The following is a 20,952-nucleotide window of genomic DNA, read 5'->3' as shown; positions in this document are numbered from 1 at the left end:
CTCCTACTAAAATCTTGTCTTCCCCCCTTCTCCATCTTTGGCCACAGCTCTTCCATTCTTATCCTCCTGCTGTATCGGGCATCCCCCCTATGATTCCGCCCACTGGCCCTTTTGGTTCACTGCAAGGAGCATTTCAGCCGAAGGTAAGAAACTACATCGAAAACACACCCGCGTACTTGTAAGTGGAGCCTGGGGCTAGGCAGGTAGCTTCCCATCCTCTTACCTGCCAGGGACTCATTTTTCCATCCAAATTGACCATCAGGATTAGAGTGTGAATATTTTCTCCTAGTCCATTTAGGTTTAAAACTCAGCCAGAATTTAATTTTTAACCTGTGCTACCCATGTCGTCTCAGTTGAACTAGGATTTCTTGTGCTCTGTAAAATATATAGAATATATATATATATATATATATATATATTTCCCACGCCCCCCCCCCCCCAAGATTGTGGACATAAGCTTCTGGTCAGGAATTGTATGAAATGTCAGATAAGCCTCCAACCCCGCTGTCAGGGTCACACTTCCCAAGGTCAAGACTACCATCCTCGTGTGAGATGAAGTAGCCTTTCACCCTTTATGATAACTGAATTCTTTTCTACCTAGCCAGAGATAAGCTCCTCCACTTGGGCTAGAGTTACCTCCGAGGGCCAAAATTAAGGCGTTAACTCTCAGAACACTCTACCTTTTTGTGACTTTACATCTACCACAGCCGATACTTGATTCTCGTGCCAAAAAAGCGAAATGTATTTCTCATGTTAGCAACCATTCTCAGATTGTAAAGTAGGAAATTTCGCTGTGTGATTTTGGTTTTCTTTTATTTCCGTCTCATTTCAAAGCTAAAACACAAATTTTGGGCCAGAGTCTCCCAGGATGAGCACATAACATACTAACAAAGGCATGCTGCCCTGAAATTAGAAAAGAGGAAAAAATTAAAAAGCATTAGGGGGTGGGATGGCTGCACCTTAGAAATCACAGGGACCTGCATGGAATCGCAGCTCCTGTGCCCAGTTAGACCTCCTCAGGGCTTGAGGATGGCCAGTCTCAACATCTCCTATCTGGGGATAAAATGATGGTGGTTTTTAAACTCCTTCCGCCGTCACTCTTTACTACCCTCTCAGACCCTGGTCTGTCCCCTCTAGGTTGCAGGAAATCTCTGGTGCATCCCCAACCAGCCTGGTAGGTCACTTAATAAATTAGACTATTTCCCTCACTCACAATTATCCAATCACACAGAAAACTACATCTGGGCGAGAAAGTGTCTCTCCTGGTGTTGAAATAGGCCTTTCCAGGCCATCTTACTGATTGAATATGTAGATTGCAGTTCATTAGTGGAGTTCTTCATATGTATGCAAATCAGGCTGTTAACAACTCCAGCTTAATTGTTAGCTGTACAGCAGCTGATTGCTTTTCTTTCTTCCATTCTTCCCGCCCCCCGCCCCGCCCCCCGCCCCCTCCTTATAGGCGAGCTTGGTGCCTAAACTCTTTTTTCCACACGAGTCAACTTCCTGGTGTGAAGGGATTCATAGAAGTTGTGGTTTCTTAAATCAAATACCTGGTGAAAAATATTCTAAATCCTCTACCCACTAGAAAGTAGTGCCTTGGGCCTCCAGTGGGCTTTTTGTTGTTGTTGTTGTTAATTCAAAGGACAAAAGCCTACAGATAAGGTTGTTATTATTAATGATATTTAAGAATGGTGTTGGGAATGGGAAAGATGGCGCAGAATTACTTTAGAAATCACTTAACAGTAGGTCTGTGTGGTCCCCAAATTAGGTTCTCTTGTCCCATTCCCACCACTGCTAATGAGTAATTACTGAGTGTAATTCCTTGTTACCGTCTGCCAGTTAAAATTGAGAGTTGGCTTAATGTCTGTAAAACACGTTCAGTTATTCTGATGAGAAGCACCTGATACAGCAGATTATAATGATGTTCACTTAAGCATTTCTTGGAAGGTCTGGTGATCAAGCAAAACCCACAATGACAGGGCTATCAGGAACTCGGAAGAAGATGGATTTCAGGGGCGGGCTTGTATGTATGTCTCGCCTCTCTGCCTGGAGGTGCCATCGCTGGAGAGAGCAGGCTCTGGTCAGGGTCCCCTGGGGAGATAGGGAGCGCAGTCCTCACAAAGAGCATATGTGGTCACGGAGGAAAATGGATCCGTTAACTCTTGTATTCCAGAAGGGAACAAACAAAAAAGGGACGTTTGAACTCTGTCGTTTAGAACGAAAGGAAGACCTTGCTTTCGTGTCCCATGTTATATGCTTCCTAAGCTGTGGTCTAATTAATTTGTAGACGTCCAACCCAATCGATGTTGCTGCCCGACCTGGGACGGTCCCACACACTCTCCTCCAGAAGGACCCGAGGGTAAGTGCAAGGTCAGGCTGGGTCTCAGGTAACACAGCAGATGCGTCTCCCCAGGACAGCCAGCCCGGGGCTCACACCTTCCCCAGCCCAGCCGAACAGCTGCTGCCTTAGCTCTTCCTTCTAGTTTGTGGAAGATTCTAGTTACTCTTAGAAAACAGAATCTCCCTTGCGGCCATGTGACACCAGGGCAATGACTTACCACGGGAGAGAGGGAGAGCTTATGGTCTAAGCGCAGGAGTCCGACACTCTGAGCTGGCGTAGCTTCCACTCAACCAGCCTCCTCTGTCTCCATCTCCTAAAATTTCTCTCACATGCAAAAGAAACGGCTGTAAAATGTTTTGAATGGAAAGGCGCTACGCGCTTTTCTTCCTGGAGCTCATTGTAGCACACAGCTCTTCCGGCCACTCTACTTGTAATGTGGTATGGACCCTTTTGTGCTCTGGAGCTAAATAAAATATCCATTATACTTCGGTTGTGTTATTTATTCATAACGCAGACCAACTCTCAAAAAGAATTTGAAGTTACACAGTAGATATAACCTTGTCTCATTGATTGTTATTCATCTTCATAGTAAATGGGGAAAAAAATGATTACTTTTTCCCTGGATAAGGGCAGTCGGAAATTGATAACCAGAATTAGGTAGATGTGTAAAATGACTCAACTGTGTAAGTATTTGTATGATGTTTAGTGAACTTCTTTAAAACGTCTTATACCTCTAAGTGATGTACAGTCATCAGATTAAGGATAATTATTAAAGATAGCCTATTTCTACTGTATGTCTGGAAAGGACACTTCTCCTTAATTATCATTAGTATCCAGTCTTTCAAGTCCATGGTCTGAAGGCCTTCTCCCTTAGACCCATGCGGTGAGGTTTGGAAGGGCTGCTCAAGACAGTGAAACTCCTCAGATGTGTAATGGGAGCAAATCGTGTTGCCAGAGGGCAAATCACTATTGATTAAACTTGTCCGGGGGCTTGTCAGCGTAGATGTACCAAGGCTTGTGAGGTGGGGGAGGGGCGCTTGGCACTTTTGATAGTGTGAAAATGGGTTAATTATTCTCTAAAAGGGCTTCATTTAAAAGTAAAATTCTAACATTTTAATTTCCCCTCCTAATGAAGCACTACAAATTTGTTAATTAGAGCAATTGTTTGAGTGACAGGCATGTAACCAAGTTGTCATTTTCTCTTCACAGTTGACAGATCCTTTCAGACCTATGTTAAGGGTAAGCAAGCTTCTTCTAGAACTGTTTTGCAACCCCTCTTTGACTCCCGGAGGGTTAAAAATACAATTAACAAGGAAACAAGCCACAGAAACACTGGAGTAAAATGTTGGAACGACAGTGGTCGGGTTTTTCAGAGAGTGTGATTGAAAATGGCCTAAGTGGTTTTGCTTTGAGCATTGGAGGACGCCAGGCCATGGAGATAAAGCGAACAGATAAAATTCAACTGAGTCAGATTCTCTTGTTAGTTCTGGCAAAAGGTTTGACTTGTGGAAAACTGAAGGGAAAGACTTAAGCTATGGGCTGAAATTAGGATTCCACTGAGTTCTACCATTTCTCTTGCACCTAGAAAATACGTATCCGGGTCTATTTGTTTTGGCTGGTGGCTGCCTCTTTCTGCACTAAGTGAGGTTGGCTTGTCACAGCCATGCGACCTTTTCCTCTGGTGCAGAAAAGGGCTACTAGAAGGGGCTTCCCTGGTGGCGCAGTGGTTGAGAATCCGCCTGCCAATGCAGGGGACACGGGTTCGAGCCCTGGTCCGGGAAGATCCCATATGCCGCGGAGCAACTAAGCCCGTGCGCCACAGCTACTGAGCCTGCGCTCTAGAGCCCACGTGCCACAACTACTTACTGAAGCCTGTGCACCGCAACGAAGAGTAGCCCCCGCTCACCACAACTAGAGAAAAGCCCGTGCGCAGCAACGAAGACCCAATGCAGTCAAAAATAAGTAAATGTATATTAAAAAAAAAAAAGAAAGAAAGAAAAAGAGCTACTAGAAGTATTGGTTTGTCTTGAGAGGTCTGGAGCGTGGCCAGCAAATGTCCTCTGAATAAATGCTGGCTTCCTTGGTGTATATGGGGAGGGGGGGGCGGGGATGATGGATGGTTGGATGGATAGTAGATTTCTCTACTTAACCCCTTTCTGGTGCATATAATCAGATAATTCAGTTTCTCCAAAGGGGGAAAAAGGAGGATGGTGTCATCACTTAGGCGATTTCAAACGACCCATAATTTTCGTTACAAGAGAACTGAACCCAAACTTGGATTTAAGTATGTATTTCAGAAGCAGCTCCTTAATATAGAACCCGGAAGTGTCTGTCCTTTGCCGGTGTAGGAATGGGGCAGTGTTTCTTCTCATCTATCCTGTTATTGTTGAGCTCATGTTTGGAGCTTACGGGTGGATTATGTAGCAGGAACACAAGTGAAGTGGCACGAGGTGGTCCCTTCCCCCCAGGTAGTGAGACAGAGCTCACAGCTACTCCGCAGCTTAGAAAGCAAAGACGTGAACTAGTTTGAGAGACGGGTTGATGCCCTCCCAGAGGGTAGGGCAGGCACTCCTTCTGTAGAGGCCTAGAGAGGAGAAAAGAGTGATTCTCTTCTCTGTTTCTTTTTTCACTTAGAAATGAACAATGCCGCCCAACACGAATGGGCAGTTGACTCTTAGTGAAGCACTTGTGGGAACTGGGCTTCAATAAAAATGTGGTGGATTTCTTTGTTCCACTTTGGGGGTTTAAAAAAAACCCCAGTGTTGGGGGAGGCGACACAGGTTCTGTCCCCTCTCTTGCTTTCGAACTGGTTCACGGACATGCACTAATTAGTTCTTCTGAACAGCCAATTTGCATTATAGCCTGGCCATGCTTGTTCAGTAGGGCTTCACTCCACCAGGCCTGCCAGCTGGCACCAGAAAAGAGAGAGAGAGGGGGCACAAAGTGGGATTCAGGCTTTGCCACGTTATCCTTGGTAACCAGGGAGGTCCTCCTCGGGGCTGGTTTTCAGAGGAGTAGCTGCCAGCTCGGGCTCCTGTGGCAGGGGAGGTACAGCCCACTGGGGCTCTCTCCGGCCCGGGCACTGGACTGCTGCTGAGAGAAGGCACTTGGAGGGGACAAAAGCATCTTGTTTCGTGGAAAAAGCCTCTGCAGCCAAAATCTGCTGAAAGCTTCGGGGAAATTGAAGGGGGTTTTCTCTGGAAGTCTTCCTTCTGACCACGTTGCTCTTTCTTGTTCCAGAAACCAGGGAAGTGGTGTGCTATGCATGTTCATATTGCCTGGCAGATCTACCACCACCAACAGAAAGTCAAGGTCAGTCTTGCCTTCCTAGTCTTGGGGAGGGGTGCCCACCCTGCAGGCGTGTGATCTCCCGATTGAGGAAGCATTGAAACATTCTAAAGTCCCACAGGCAGGCAGGCAGGCAGGATCAGGTCTCTCTTGGAAAAGCTATTTGGCAATCTTGCTATTAATTAGGGAGATCACCAGCAAATAGCAAAACAGAAGCAAACTGATAACATCCTGATGGTTTTTTGTTTTCTTTTTAATGATTTTGTCATCTTATTGATCCAAAGGGCCTCTATAGATTAAATCCTAAAATAAAGGTTTGGGGAATCTCATTATAGTGACAAGTATTAGTATGGAAAATACTTAGTATCTAGGAAGAGCTGTACATGAAAAGTTTTCTTTCTGTAAGAATTGGTACGTTCTTTTTTTTCCCCAAGCATTTAGAAAAAAAATTTTTTTCCTCTTCCATTACGGTTTATTACGGGATATTGAATATAGTTCCCTGTGCTATACAATAGGACCTTGTTATTCTTTTCATTTTATGGCTTTGGAAGAAATCGTTTATGCCCAATATGTTACTGATTTAGGCCTAGATGATGATTCCATTAGCAGTTCATATTATTAAAAGTTCCTCTTCTAGAAGTGGTATTTGGTTTACAATGCCCTATCCCCACTCTCCTCCGTCCTCCTGATGGCCAATGCCAGAGGTCAGACTTCAGTCAGTGCCTGTCAGTCAGAGCCACCGTCTGGCTGGTTACCTTACCTATCCTTGGGAGATTTTTCCTTTTTGTCTGTACTTTCATCATATAGATGAACTCATTCCATGCATTACCAGGGCTTTATGATGAAATAGAAAACAGATGAAGAACATCTGCAGATGACCAGATATGACATCACTGGTCAACTCAGGGAACCAAAGTAACTGACAAGTCCAGATTTTACAGTCTGAGTAACTATACCAATCAAGTAATTCCAATAAACTTCCATTGGAATCCATATTTTCATGGACAAGCTTTTGGTCCTAACAGCATTCGGGGGCCATCATCAGAATAAAAAAAGGAGGGAGAGCTAGTCATCCCAGAATTTTTTTTTTTAATGGTTAAACAATTTTTTAAAAACCTACCTAGTTGGAAATGAAAAAGCCACCCTCAGTGAATGAGGTCACTAAGATATCTTGCTTTGGTACCAAATACCTGCTCTTTCTCAGAATCTCCCGTCAGTGAGTTTTGCTCACCTTGACATTAGTGTTAGGCGAGGTTTTATTAGAAACCTCTTAGTTTAGCTTCCTTAGAAAACGCATGTGCTTTGAAGAGCTAACTAACTAGATTTTGATGGTTAGTTCAATTCACTTTTGTTCTGGATGATGTGGTTAGTGGAACGGTGGGTAAAACACATCCTCCTGGTAACTCGTTTGGTTAAAAGCGATGAAGGATGGCATAGGAGCCACTTCAGCATCTTCCTTTCCACAAACGTGTCCCCAGTGACTCAGAGGTTCATTATCCCAATTCAATTAGGAAGACCTCTTGCACAGGAGATAGCTGTTCATCTTCCCTTTCCGGCAAATTCTTTGTAATCCCAAAGCTCCATTTTGCTTCACGGACCTAAGTTGTGGTTAATGGAACTGTGCTGTGTACGGTGCAGTATTAGAACTAAATAATTTGGCAACCAAATTAAAGGAGGCACTCAGAAGATTTTTATAGATTCATAGTGGATTAGCAGCTTTGGGGGGTTGGCTATTACTTGATAGTGGGACTTTCATGAGAGAATTCCCCGTAGATCTGAGCAGAAATTGCATGGTCCCCTTTCTCTGTAATGTTCATTTACTCGTTCTTTTAGCCACTCACCAGATACTTCCTGGGAGAGCGCCCTGCTCGCAGGTTCTTACCGCTGCAGGCTCAGGGCATGCCTCTGTCCCGGCGTCTAGTTGCTCAGAGTTCAGTAGTGAGGATTGGTGTGTGTGGAAAAAATGGTGAACATGTGGTCTGCTTCCGGGGTGTTGCTGCCAGCTTGAGGGTTTCGGGTGGGTTTCATCTTACCTGGGAAGGATGGGTGAGTGGGATTGCAGGATGGTGTAGGGTTCAGCGCTAGGGGATGGCGAACCCCTCTTGTCTCTGACTCTCGCACAAGTTAGATCAGATGTCTCCTTGTTGATGTCACTGTGTGACCGGACAGGGATTTACGCATGGCAGAACATGAGGGAGTTTGAGGGGGGCGGGAGTGGGGCCGAACGGACAGAGAACATCCGACGAGCCTAAGAGATGGGAAAGGCGAGGTTGGAAACCGAGGAAGGGCCGTGAAGGACTGGGAGGCCGGAGAGCTTGAGAGGAGGGGGCGAGGGAGGGAGATTCGGAGCCTCGGCCCCAGGCCCAGGTCGAGGGCCGGCGCTCATCGGGGGCGGTGTGAGGCCGATGCCGAGGAGGCTGTTGAGAATCGAGAAGGTGGGGCAGTCTGTGAACCACGCCGTAGGAGAGGCTGCCAGCCTCCAGAGTGAGGCCAGGAGGAAGATGAGCCGGTCCCTGCAGCCTCAGAGGAAGGTGAGCTGACAGGTTAGCGCAAGGGTGGATAAACAGATTGCAGTTGATGGCAAGGAATTCGCAGCAAGAGAGGTTCTGGAAGGTTTACTGGTCTGGCCTGATCTCTTCCTCAGCTAACTGGGAGTGTAGTAGGCACAGTAAAAAGCCCCCATTAGTAAAATCAATATCCCTACTTCGTTTCTGTTTCTTTAAAAATATGTAACAACGATCGTTTGAAAATTATCTTGTAGGCATGCAAATATTTCTTTATAACTTTCAGCTACTAATGTACTGTGATCTATTAGAGCATGGCAAAGAGTCATTAAACAATTCACACAGCAGAGTATTCATGCAGAATCCCTAATAAAATGAGCTTTAAAATACTATCATTTAAAAACTTGCTGAAAGGAACCTTTGCGGCAAATCATAAACGACTTCGGAACGGTGGTGGTTTCAGTAACTAGGACATGGTTCTGTCCGCCAGACCCCTGTAACCTCAGAGACGGAACCCGAGTTCTGCCCCTTGACGTTTCTGCTATGAACCGCGGGCCCTGCCGGCCCCACTTTTCTGGCATTTGAGGGTGAAATGGTTTGTGGGTTGCTGTGTTCTCACAGCGTTTGTAAACTTGAACCTGACGAGCCCTTGGGGCCCGAGTTCATAGAGTTGACTCTCTCAGTCTCAGGCTCCTCCTCGTTCATGTTTTTCTTCCCTGCTGTTTCTCTTGGGGTGCCATCCTTTCGTCCCGCCTTGCTGCTGTAGAAACAGATGCAGTCAGACCCACACAAGCTGGACTTTGGCCTGAAGCCCGAGTTCCTGAGCCGTCCTCCGGGTCCCAGCCTCTTTGGAGCCATCCACCACCCCCACGACCTGGCACGTCCTTCAACTTTGTTCTCTGCCGCTGGTGAGTTCAGAGGGGCGAGCTGGGAAACGTAGTTCTCGGGTGGCTAGGTAAGTTATATCTGAGCTCTGGGCCGCCTAAAAACTACAACGTATGTTAGTTTGCATGGCAGTATCACAGCGCATCTCGGGAGATGGGCCCTTCTCCATGTACGCGCCCCCTTCCACGAAAGGAGGAAAAAGACCATCTCTCCGTTCGGGGGCTCATATTGCTTCGGCTCATTATTTGCTTCTGTATTAAACCACTATCAATCACTCACAAGCATGTCAAACGCTATTGAAAAAGATCTGAGAGCTTGCAAGGGCTAATCGGAAGGAAACAATGCCGGGAATTGTATATGGACGCGGCTGCTCTCACCGTCCCTGCCCACAGAGCACTCGGTGGTTTCACACCATGATGCTCGGTCATGCCGTGCGTGAGGGTCTGAGGATAAAGAAATACAATTAAAGTAGTTGCCGGCGGTGTGGTCTGTGATGGGGAGGGTGAATTGGTTGGTTGCTGGTTTTCTCTATTACAGGACTTAACATTCTTACCTGGTTGGTTGTAACGATGCAGGAAATTTAGGGGACAGCGTGTAAAACCCCCAACAGGTCTATTCATCAACCTCTGAGAAGACACACTTCCAAGTGCCTTGTGCATGTGCCGAAGTGGGTCCCTGACCATCAGATCGCCCGCCCAGTGCTGCTCCAGGACCATACAGGCAAAGGCAGTGGCCGTCAGGAGTATCAGGTGGACGAGAGCAGCCCTCCTGGTAGCAAAGGTTCCTTAACATTCAGTCTTTTCTAAACTTACCTTCAGCGCACAGTGCCTGGCACGTGGGCTCCACTGGGTGAAGCTCATAAAGGACAACGCCGAGCTCATCCTAGTGACGGGCTCCATGACTTCCTGCCCACTGTGCGGCGTAGAATTTATTCTTCTGGACATAAATGTTCAGCGGGGTCCCTGTTTCTAGTCCTTAGCGAGCAAGTTTCACATCCATCCTGCCTGCCACCTTCCCAGGCTTTTATTCAAGACTCGTTTTTGGTGGACCTAAGGCTCGTCCATTCGGGAAGAAAGGACTACCCACACGGCAAGCAACCACCATTCTAATGGGCCTTGTCGCCCGAGTAAGGGCACCGTCTTGAGGGTAGATGGCATTTGCTAAGGTCTCAGGTTTCTCTCTGTCACTTCCATCTAGGGATATGTTTGAAGTCTTCATTACCATGGCACCTAGGCTCTGAGACAGGGCTACATGAAGAGCAATTTTTGGAGAGAAATAGATTTCTCCCTGGCTTCCATCTGAGCCAAGCAGATGAAGTGGCTTCTTTTGCTTCGATAATTCTTGAACTGTGAGGCACCCCTGGGGGCCCTGGGCTGAGCGAAGCCCCGATCCTCATCGAAGCGTTCATTAGCTTGTACTACACAGACAGTGTGCAGCCAGATTTTTATTTAGCTGGCAACACTGTTCACACCTAATGAATGTGCCGGGCTGTATTTGCCCTGTGGAGGTGGTGTCAGTTTTGCACTTTCTGGGTGGAGAATAAGTCACCATCTAGGGCTGAACAGGTAACTCCTCAGGTGCCTTCCGATGCTGACATGCTGTGGCTTCCTCCACACCCCAGGCCCACAGCGCCCTTCCAGGCTGGGGAATAAAAAACCCAAAACATAAATTAATAATAGGGTGTTGAAGGGACAACCCTCCTCCACTTAATTTACGTTCCTGAAGGAATTTGTATTCGTTTCTACGAACTCAGTCAAAATGCAAGGGATTCTTGGAATAGTTAGTTATTGGTAAATCCATTCAGTCCCTGTTTATACTTCTATTCTGGAAGGTAGTCTTTTCTAGTGTAAGCAATATCAGATTTTTCCCAAAATGGTGAAACTTTTAACTGGTAAGTATAATTTATGCATACTTGTTAAATTCAGCCACTTCCATCTTGCTGTTGGGCACTAGCGCCTGAAATAAACGAAGGGGGTGTCTTTAGACAACCTTGGCCCATCTCTTGTCTAGAGCCAAGCTGGTCTCCCGGAGAACCTGCCTTCTCAGCTGCACGTCAGCAAGCCAGGTGCATGCCCTAAGTTTTTGGAAATAGTGTCCTTCCCTAATTCACATGTGCACACTCTCTGTCTCCCTCTTCCTTCAAGAAAAGGATTTGAGGCGTCCTAAGGAAATACATACTGTTCAAGGCCAAACAAAGTAGAGGAAGAAATGTGGATAAAGGGAAAACCTAAGGAAAGACAAGCACTAAGATAGACTGGAGTTCCCTGGCGGGCAAGGTAAAGACTAATAGAGGTGATTTAAGATTATCAGTGTCCAGAAGCAAGTGAATAAACTAGCTTTTCCTGGCACTGAAGATATGGAGGACTTCATTTCCCACAACCTGATGTAACTCACAGTGAGTTTCGTAGGGTCGGGCTTTACAATCTCCTTCAATGCGGGTCCGTGACGGCTAACACATCCTCAGGAAAAGAGATTCCGCAAAGACCCAAGCGGTGCAGCCCAGAGACACAGCTTCGTGACGGCCGCTCCTGCACCCGGATTAGACAGTGTTTCTCAAAGTGAAAGTCTTGCCCCCAGAGATGTCTCTGAAGAAAGTAGACCATGGCCAGATGTTGCCCTTTTAGAGACTGAAAGAACATAGTCACAGCTCCTAGGCCTTCAGTAAAAGAACCTTGCTTCACATTTTTTACCCGGCATTTCTCCAAGCTTACTTGGTGACAGAACTCCCTGCCCCACTGGCATTGTTTCTCCATGTTTCCAGTACTGTGTGTCAGCCCTGAGAAAACCATAATTCAAAAAGAGTCATGTACCACAATGTTCACTGCAGCTCTATTTACAATAGCCAGGACATGGAAGCAACCTAAATGTCCATCGACAGATGAATGGATAAAGAAGATGTGGCACATATATACAATGGAATTACTCAGCCATAAAAAGAAACAAAATTGAGTTATTTGTAGTGAGGTGGATGGACCTAGAGTCTGTCATACAGAATGAAGTAAGTCAGAAAGAGAAAAACAAATACTGTATGCTAACACATATATGTGGAATCTAAAAAAATGGTTCTGAAGACCCTAGGGGCAGGACAGGAATAAAGACGCAGATGTAGAGAATGGACTTGAGGACACGGGGAGTGGGAAGGGTAAGCTGGGTCGAAGTGAGAGAGTGGCATGGACATATATACACTACCAAATGTAAAATAGATAGCTAGTGGGAAGCAGCCGCATAGCACAGGGAGATCAACTCGGTGCTTTGTGACCACCTAGAGGGGTGGGATAAGGAGGGTGGGAGGGAGACGCAAGAGGGGGGGGCATATGGGGATATATGTATATGTATAGCTGATTCACTTCGTTACACAGCAGAAACTAACACACCATTGTAAAGCAGTTATACTCCAATAAAGATGTTAAAAAAAAAAAGTAATACCTCTTTTTGGTGGTGGCCAGCCCAGCCAGGAAAGAGGAAAGGGGGTGACTTATTTTCTGCCTCCTGATAAGCACGTTTCTCTTTCCCCGGGTGTTACCTGGACGGACGTCAACTATGTTCTTACCTTAACGCGTTCTCTCCTGGGGTCCTTTGGTGACCGGGAGCCAATGGCATTGTAGAAGTTGGCTTCCTCTGAAATCTAACTCCATTATATTTGACTTAACAGGTGCTGCACACCCAACCGGGACCCCTTTTGGGCCACCTCCTCATCACAGCAACTTCCTTAACCCTGCTGCTCACCTCGGTGAGTTGCCCATCAGCGACGGGCAACGACATGTGTATCTCAGAAAAACCTTTGTTCACTGCGTTCCTGCTACACTTCCTGCTTAGTGGGCCATAGTCCCAGATAAGTCACTTACTACTTCAGGTGGTGGTGATCTCGTAGAACTCCGAATCCCCGCCGTCCGTCTCCAGGATTTCAGCACCTCTTATACCGTGTTCTTCAAGTAGTAGATCTGTGCGCAGTAGTGGTTGTGTGTGGACTTGCTGAGGGTGCGGTGGGTGAAAGCCATGCCATGGAACCCCAGGGCATCCACGTTTACAGCAGCCTGTCCCTGCCCCTTGGAGAAGATGGTGAGCCCTTGCCCACACAAAGGCACCCGTGGAGGTGGAAAGAAGGACACGATGATGTCATGAAGAGACAGCATCCATTACTTTTTAATCACTTCATGTTTCACAACCCTGTTAATATATCTCTTCCTAGTAAAGGTGCATTATTTGTGGCCTTTATTTATTTGATGTTTTCTGCGCATGCACAAGCAGATGCAGGCAGTGGTATGCCCAACGACAGGGTACAGGATACGTGTGCCCTCAGAATTTCATGGAGAGATTGATTTTAAGCTGCCATCTTACTTCTGGTCCCTGAGAGCCTACACGGCACATTCTGGGAAGAGGGGAGACAGGCAGGGAGGCGTCTGAGCGTACTGCGGCTTGAGCAGTGTACCCCACCCAGCAAAAGAGAAATGGGGCAAAATGCACAGTTCTGGGAAATAACTTCCATAAATATTTTGCTAACCCAATGCCCAAATGCAAAAGGATGAAAACCCTTTGCATAATCTGGCGGAAGAAGTGGGACAGGTCAGGTCTGAGTATAAACGGGGCAAGGATCCCCCACTGCCTTCCCAGCTCCCAGAAAGCTCTTGTCTTCCTCACTCAGTGGAGTCCTGCAACCATGTCTTTCTTCCCAATCTTGTCTGCAGAGCCTTTTAATCGGCCATCTACCTTCACTGGCCTGGCAGCAGTTGGTGGCAATGCCTTCGGGGGACTTGGAAATCCTTCAGTTAGTGAGTACCTCTAACTTTTTAAAATCTGCCTTAAATTATTTATCTTCTCTGATCTGTCTGTGGCTCAAGACCTTTCTAGATAAAAGGGAACCACGCTCTTGGGAAACAAATTTAGGTTATATCACTGCAAAAGCAGGCCTAATCAATGGAGTTAGGTCTAAACCAACATTTTTAAGGCTAGCCCGCGGTTGATACATGTTCCTGAGGGTCAGGAAAGGTAGTATAGTCAATTGAACTCCAAAGAGTTTGCTGAAGTTCGCAATTTCATCCATATTCCATCTCTACTATTCCACATTTTAGCCACAGCTCCCATTAGACAAGAAGACAACTTTTAAATTTCATCTTGCTTTAGCGGGAGTGAGAAAACACACTGAAGAACAGGAAAGCGATCCAGGCTCAGGACAGTCAAGAGAGGGCAACACTTGGTGCTGCATAATCCAGGAAGACTGTGTAGTTTTCCACTACTAAGAAGTCTGTCTAAAGTAGGAAGGGAGTTGCAACTCCTGCTCCTGTACTAAACATGCTTTAGCCACTGAATATCAGCTTGTTTTCTTTCGTGCCATCCATACGCCATGCCCTCCGGCTACAGGAGACTTAGAGTGCAGCTCAAAGCAGCCATCACAGTTCCATGTAGCATGGAGACCACATGTGTCTGTTTGGATCAGGACCCTGTCTGGTCTCTGCTGACGCTAGTTTTGGTCGCTAAGGTTGTGGACGGGGCAGCAGTCATATTAGCAGGGTCGTGGTGGGCAGAGGATAACCATGAATTCTGCTCTGAACTGAGCTATTGACCTACGTCACACCATCCAAATATACACTCCTCTGCATGCTCGGGACGTCTGCGTGTGCCAGATAGGCGTGATTAGGTGATCCCCATACCTGTTGGGTCCCTTTCCTTTTTAATCATCCCCTCCCGTCCCTTTGCCTTTGGTTAAAAAAAAAGAAAAAAAGCTGTGAGCTTACTTACCTCTCCAGTGTAGGACAAGTTCCTCTAATGAATCTGTTAATCTCCTTTCCTTTTCCAGCTCCCAATAATATGTATTCATTTTAACTCTGAATGCTGTTAAAAGTTTTTTGGTAAGTACCTTCATTACAGCAGATTATATAATTTCTCTGAAACCTTTTTGTTCTCCACTTCACCATTTCAGCACCCAACTCAGTGTTCGGCCACAAGGATGGCCCCAGTGTGCAGAACTTTAGCAATCCTCACGAGCCCTGGAACCGGCTGCACCGAACGCCTCCGTCGTTCCCGACCCCTCCGCCCTGGCTGAAGCCAGGGGAGCTGGAGCGTAGCGCGTCCGCTGCAGCTCATGACAGAGATAGAGATGTAGATAAACGAGACTCATCCGTTAGTAAAGATGACAAAGAAAGGTACGCAAAGAACCCGCTCTCGAGTCCCAATGGGGGAGCCCGCTCTGGGCCAAGTACTGGCCACCCACCCTCCCCGGCCCAGCCTCGTGCTTCAGCTGTAGCCTCGGCCCCTCACGCAGCCGGGGTGGTGTCCCTGGCCCCCCACGTCCGAGCGCAGCCCCCCGCCCCCCTCGGCCCTTCAGTGCATCGTGACCACAGGCCAGCATCACAGTTCTGTATCCAGTACAGAGCAAGCGAATCCTGACTCAAGAGCAGCTCCACACTCAAGGTCCCCGTGAGCATTAGTCTCTCCAGACATAAATCTCTCTCAAAAAGGTAGCGAGATGGAGCCTGGACCAGAAGACACACACAGCATGAACCAACACCATCTTTGCTTTCAAGTTCGTGCAGTCCATTGACTCATCCATAGGTTTTTTGCTCTCTTTCTCTCCCTTTTTTGTTTTCTTTTAGAAAGTCATGTTTCCATTGTCTCATCGTATTTTTCTCAAATTTTGTTCAAACTCAAATCCTGGGCTCACAGTTAACTGATAAAATTTTGCTAACCCAGATTTAGAGAAACCTCACCAAGCAGTTTGGGTTTGGGTTTTGTTTGGCCAGTGGATAATTAATTTTACTAACCATTTTTATCTCCATACATGGTAACCCATGCCTAAAAAAAGAATTAGCCTTAAAGAGGAAAATGTCTTATAGTTATTTCTTCTGAAGAATGTCATAAGCATTCTTGACAAAGCATACCCCCTTTTTCCCCCTTTCTTTAGGCTATTTTCATTTTAAATGAACTAGCAAGGAATACACAAGATACACTTGACAGAAAATACCTAATAACACTTTCCTTTTGGTATTTAAATCTCAAATACAATCCAAATCTTTAGTTTTTCTTTACTGTGTATATTGTGTGTGTGTGTGTGTGTGTATGTGTGTATACATATGTACGTGTTTCCTAGGGATTTAAAAGAATTCAAGTTTGCAGGCTTTAAATGAAGCAGATTAAGTAGACCACCATAGGCCTCATGCCAACTGATTTCTTTCTTATAAAAGAAAAAGACGAATTTTTCCTTCAGGACAGCATGGTAAAAATCTCTTAGCCAATGGGAGGACCGTTTATGACGTGCAGCTCTGAGCTGTAAACTGCCAGAGTGAGGTGCGTCGGGAGCGGCCAGCCCCTAGACCAGGAGCTCTCTGGACGGTCTTTCAGTGAAGAGAAGGCAGGATATGGCAGCAAACCTTTCCCCGCTCTTCTTGATGCAGTCAAAATGGCCCTTTAGATGAAAAGTCAGGAAACTTAATAAAGTACACTCATCTTTATTCTTACCTTTTAAAGACGCTCTTCTTCTTAGCCTTTGCACGTTGGCTAGAAACAAAACTGGTACGGGAAACCTCCTTAATTCCTCCCCCGGGGCCCCCTTGCCTTCTGAGCCACCGAGGCTTCCTGCTTCCCTCCTCACCTTTGCCAGGTCTGTCTCGGGTGGTCTCTAGCAAACACACACCGGATTCCTGGTCCGGCCTCTTCACATTTTACCGTACTGTCCTCTGTTGCTTTGCATTTTGTGCCCCGTACTCTTAAGTCCCCACCCAAGACAGGCCTCTCAGATTCTCTCTCCTTCCACATTTCCATTCACAGATGGAACTTGTTCCCAACCTGTCCCTTGAGGTTTTGTGTCTCTGGACCCACTTTTCCTTCTGGCTTTCCTCTATCTTCTTAATAGATTATGGCTTTCTTCTTCTTCCTAATGCAGAGGTGCTTTTTGCACCCCCAAAATCCAGAAACTGGGGTTTTCCTTTTAACCCCCTCGGTGCTGCCGCTTGGAGGCTGCCCTGTATCTGCCCCCTTTTCTCTGAAACCAGCCCTTCGTCCTGACCTCGGGACAGAGGTGTTCCCATAATCTCCCCATTACTCTCCTCCCACTGGCTCTGAATTGCAACATTGGAAGGAAAGTTTGGGGCTCTTAAAACTTGATTCTTGACACTAAAAGATCCTGAGACTCTAGGCAGACGCGCTGTGTGGTCCCGTCACTGACGCACTGACCACACTGGTCGGTTCCGGTTTCTGAAAGCTCTTCCTCCCTGGCCTGGATTCAGGCCCGTGCCTCTTAACACCGCCCACCTCAGACACTCCCACCCCCGTAATCCCTAGCACTTCTCCCCCTCGAGCTTCCTCTAAAATCTAGGCCAGTCAGGTCAGGGTGGCTGGTCACCCTGCCCACGAAGGGCACGTGCGGCTGCCCGGGGGACCGTGGGGGCCAGAGCCCAGCGCAGCCCCTTCCCGCCATCTCATTGGCGGCCCCTGGCCGGCCGGCAGCCCGTCTCATTTGCCTCCTGGTGTCTCCTCCTCAGGGAAAGCGTCGAGAAGAGACACTCCAGCCACCCTTCACCAGCACCCGTCCTCCCGGGGAGCACCCTGGGGCACGGCCGCAGCTCCACCGAACAGATCAGGGGTCATTTGAGCACCGAGGCTCGTGAGAAAGACAAATCCAAAGACAGGGAGAGAGAGCACTCGGAGTCCCGCAAGGACCTGGGCGCCGACGAGCACAAGGCGAAGGAGGGCCCCCTGCCCGAGAAGGACGGCCACGGCCATGGCCACGAGGGCCGCGGCGCGGGCGAGGAAGCCAAGCAGCTGGCCCGGGTGCCGTCGCCCTACGCGCGGGTGCCCGCCAGCGACAGCGCCAGGCCGGGCAGCGCCGCCAGCCGCGAGGCCGAGCCGCGCAAGGGCGAGCCGGCCTACGAGAACCCCAAGAAGAGCGCCGAGGTCAAGGTGAAGGAGGAGCGCAAGGAAGACCACGACCTGCCCACCGAGGCCCCGCAGACCCACCGGTCCTCGGAGCCGCCGCCGCCGCCGCCCAGCTCCTCGGCCAGCGTGCACCCGGGGCCCTTGGCCTCCATGCCCATGACCGTGGGGGTGACGGGCATCCACCCCATGAACAGCATCAGCAGCCTGGACAGGACTCGCATGATGACGCCTTTCATGGGCATCAGCCCCATCCCGGGCGGAGAGCGCTTCCCGTATCCTCCTTTCCACTGGGACCCCATCCGGGACCCGCTGAGGGATCCCTACCGGGAACTTGACATTCACCGGAGAGACCCGCTGGGCAGGGACTTCCTGCTGAGGAGCGACCCCCTGCACCGCCTCTCGGCCCCCCGGCTGTACGAAGCCGACCGCTCCTTCAGGGACCGGGAGCCCCACGACTACCACCACCACCACCACCACCACCCGCTGTCGGTGGACGCGCGGCGGGAGCACGAGCGCGGGGCGCACCTGGACGAGCGGGAGCGCCTGCACATGCTGCGCGAGGACTTCGAGCACCCGCGGCTCCACCCCGTGCACCCCGCCTCCCTGGACGGACACCTGCCCCACCCCGGCCTCATCGCGCCCGGCCTGCCCAGCATGCACTACCCGCGCATCAGCCCCACCGCGGGCCACCAGAACGGACTGCTCAACAAGACGCCCCCGACGGCGGCGCTCAGCGCGCCTCCCCCGCTCATCTCCACGCTGGGGGGCCGCCCCGTGTCCCCCCGGAGGACTACCCCTCTGTCCGCGGAGATCAGGGAGCGGCCGCCCTCCCACACGCTGAAGGACATCGAAGCCCGGTAAGGAGAGGACAGGACGGGACGCGAAGAGGAGGAAGAGAGCCCGCGGCCGCAGGCGCCAGACTCGAGAGAGCGCGCGGAGAGAAGTCCTGCGTCTCGACCGACGCAGACGGGGCGGGGGGAGCCCCCAGCACTTCCCCTTGTAAAAAATGTATAGACTCAGTGCAGATTTTGAAATGTTTTTGTATATTCTATGTTGAAATTTTTCAGATCTTTTAGCCGATTCGTATGTTCTCATGTCTCCCCACTCTTTTGGTTTCTCGTATAAAACTTTTTGATTCGAACCAAAACAGTGAAGATGACAACACACACCAACGTGGTGATGATGGGGGGGGGGCGGGGGGGCGGAGACAAGAGTCCACACTGCGTCGTGCAGAGGTCTTTCAGATGAGAAGGGAAGGCTGTGTACATAGTTATGTAAAAAAACAAAAAGATTGCTTCATGAGCTAATGGTTCATATATGCAAAGGGTAAGATGAAAGCTTTACTTTGTACAGGTGTAAATAGATAAAGATTAAGTAACATAATACATTAATACTTCTTAAAACGTGCTATTTGCAGACTTAATATCAGTGAGCACAGTCAGCTTCGGCTGTGTTCCCATGTATTGTTCTAGACAGCTAAACCCTTCAACTATGCAATGAATGTTAGGGCTTTTCACAAAAGCCCGCCTAACTCAAAGGAGCCTTTTCAAGTCCATTTACAACATACTTAAGGTCATATTTTCCCTGAACAAGCGCTTACGTGATATGACTCTGTTTTCCTTGCTTGTTATTTCAAATGGAGAAACACCCGATTTTGCAAATTGGACCCCAGGCTGAAACTTTGTGTCTGAAGTTGCTGCTTGTGGGCCTTTGGGGGAAGTGGGGAGTGCAGCCCCAGAAAGGTAACCGAGGCCGTGAACAATCAGTGCCAGGGAGGATGGGAGTTGTCAGATGCCAAAATCAGGGGACACAAACAGGCCGCCAGCATCTCGTCACCATCAGTTACGTGATTTCACACACCCCTCATGTGGGAACCATGTGTTTTTTTAGTGTGTCCTGTTTCCTATCTGTACACACCTCCTCGTTCTGTAATGAGATTCAGTTACAGCCAAACAGATCCTGAAAGAAAGCTTCGAGTTTTCTCAGATGATGGATATGTTTTCACTGTATTCAATAACTGATGAAGTTAAGGTGCATATTTCCTAGCGTGGCTCGCCGTGTTCCCGTCGGTAATCAAGTCCGGGAGTAGCTGAAACAGGTCAACCTTGTGGGGCCGGGGAGCATTCCAGAGGGTGAAAGGTGGCGGAGAGACGGTCTTGTGTGTGCGTGTGTTTTTGAGTTTGCATCAATCTGTCTCTTCATGATACTTTTATAATACATTCAGCCTCTTGTCTACATATTTGGAGAGAATATGACTTTACTAGCAAAGAAATACAATATATCTTGTCTACTGGACTGTAAAATATATGTATGAAATAAAATTAGTTCCATTTGGTCTTCTAGTATATTAAAGTGCTATCTGACGTTGTTATCCTGTTTTTGCAAAAAAAAAGTTAACTACAGACCATTGTTTCTAATAAGCAGAGAGATCTATTTTAGTAGTCAACTGAAGGTTTAGTTGTGAGCTTCAGATTTTGTGAATTCCAGATGTTGTGCAGTGTTTTTTTTTTTTTTTTTAAGACAACAACTAAAAAGGAAAAAAAAAATCCAAGGAATATGTACACTGGAACCGTAGTGGTAGCTTTCAGTATTGTAAAGAGATCGTTCTATACAGACCTTTTTGCTGTTCCTCCTTGTATGTAATAAAGTCCTTTCTAGATCCTATGTGAAAAGAAACGTGAAGCGACTGAGTCTCCAGCATGTTCTCATCGGCGGAGCCTTCTTGTGTTATGTAAACTGTGCCATGTTATTAAAAAATGTGAACTAAGCTTCCAGCTGCTTGTTTGTGTGGGACGGCCATCCTTACCACAGGGAAGAAGCCATACTTGCAAGACAGACAGGGCTCTAGAAGAGAAACACCTTGAACCCTTGAGTGAGGACAGAAGGCTGACTGCCCTCCCTGACCCACATAGACACTGCCAGTTAGTTTCTGTAAACGTTTGCCCTCCACCCAATCAGGATTTTTTTTTTTTTTTGGTATGTTCTAAGCAAAGTCCTGTAAGTCCTGGGAAGGTACTTTTTTAGATTTCGTAGGTGATACATGTGCAGGCCGAGGTAGCCAGCACC

At 47.9% G+C, this 20,952-nt stretch overlaps 1 protein-coding gene across 1 annotated transcript in view; it reads left to right on the top strand.

The window, feature by feature from the left end:
* Positions 1–20,653, top strand: part of AUTS2 (activator of transcription and developmental regulator AUTS2) — a 1,126,617-nt gene extending 1,105,964 nt beyond the window's left edge. Inside the window, exons 11-19 of the mRNA XM_036824148.1 lie at positions 48–143; positions 2,288–2,359; positions 3,551–3,580; positions 5,582–5,653; positions 8,900–9,041; positions 12,671–12,748; positions 13,704–13,787; positions 14,936–15,158; positions 17,493–20,653. Of these exons, the coding sequence (XP_036680043.1) occupies positions 48–143; positions 2,288–2,359; positions 3,551–3,580; positions 5,582–5,653; positions 8,900–9,041; positions 12,671–12,748; positions 13,704–13,787; positions 14,936–15,158; positions 17,493–18,747 (2,052 nt within the window). The 3' untranslated portion in view covers positions 18,748–20,653. The remainder of the gene's footprint in view (positions 1–47; positions 144–2,287; positions 2,360–3,550; positions 3,581–5,581; positions 5,654–8,899; positions 9,042–12,670; positions 12,749–13,703; positions 13,788–14,935; positions 15,159–17,492) is intronic.
* Positions 20,654–20,952: the final 299 nt, after the last annotated feature.

This window comes from Balaenoptera musculus, chromosome 15 (genome assembly GCF_009873245.2).
Source record: "Balaenoptera musculus isolate JJ_BM4_2016_0621 chromosome 15, mBalMus1.pri.v3, whole genome shotgun sequence".
Taxonomy (NCBI): domain Eukaryota; kingdom Metazoa; phylum Chordata; class Mammalia; order Artiodactyla; family Balaenopteridae; genus Balaenoptera; species Balaenoptera musculus.
This window is presented reverse-complemented; position numbering and strand designations above follow the sequence as displayed.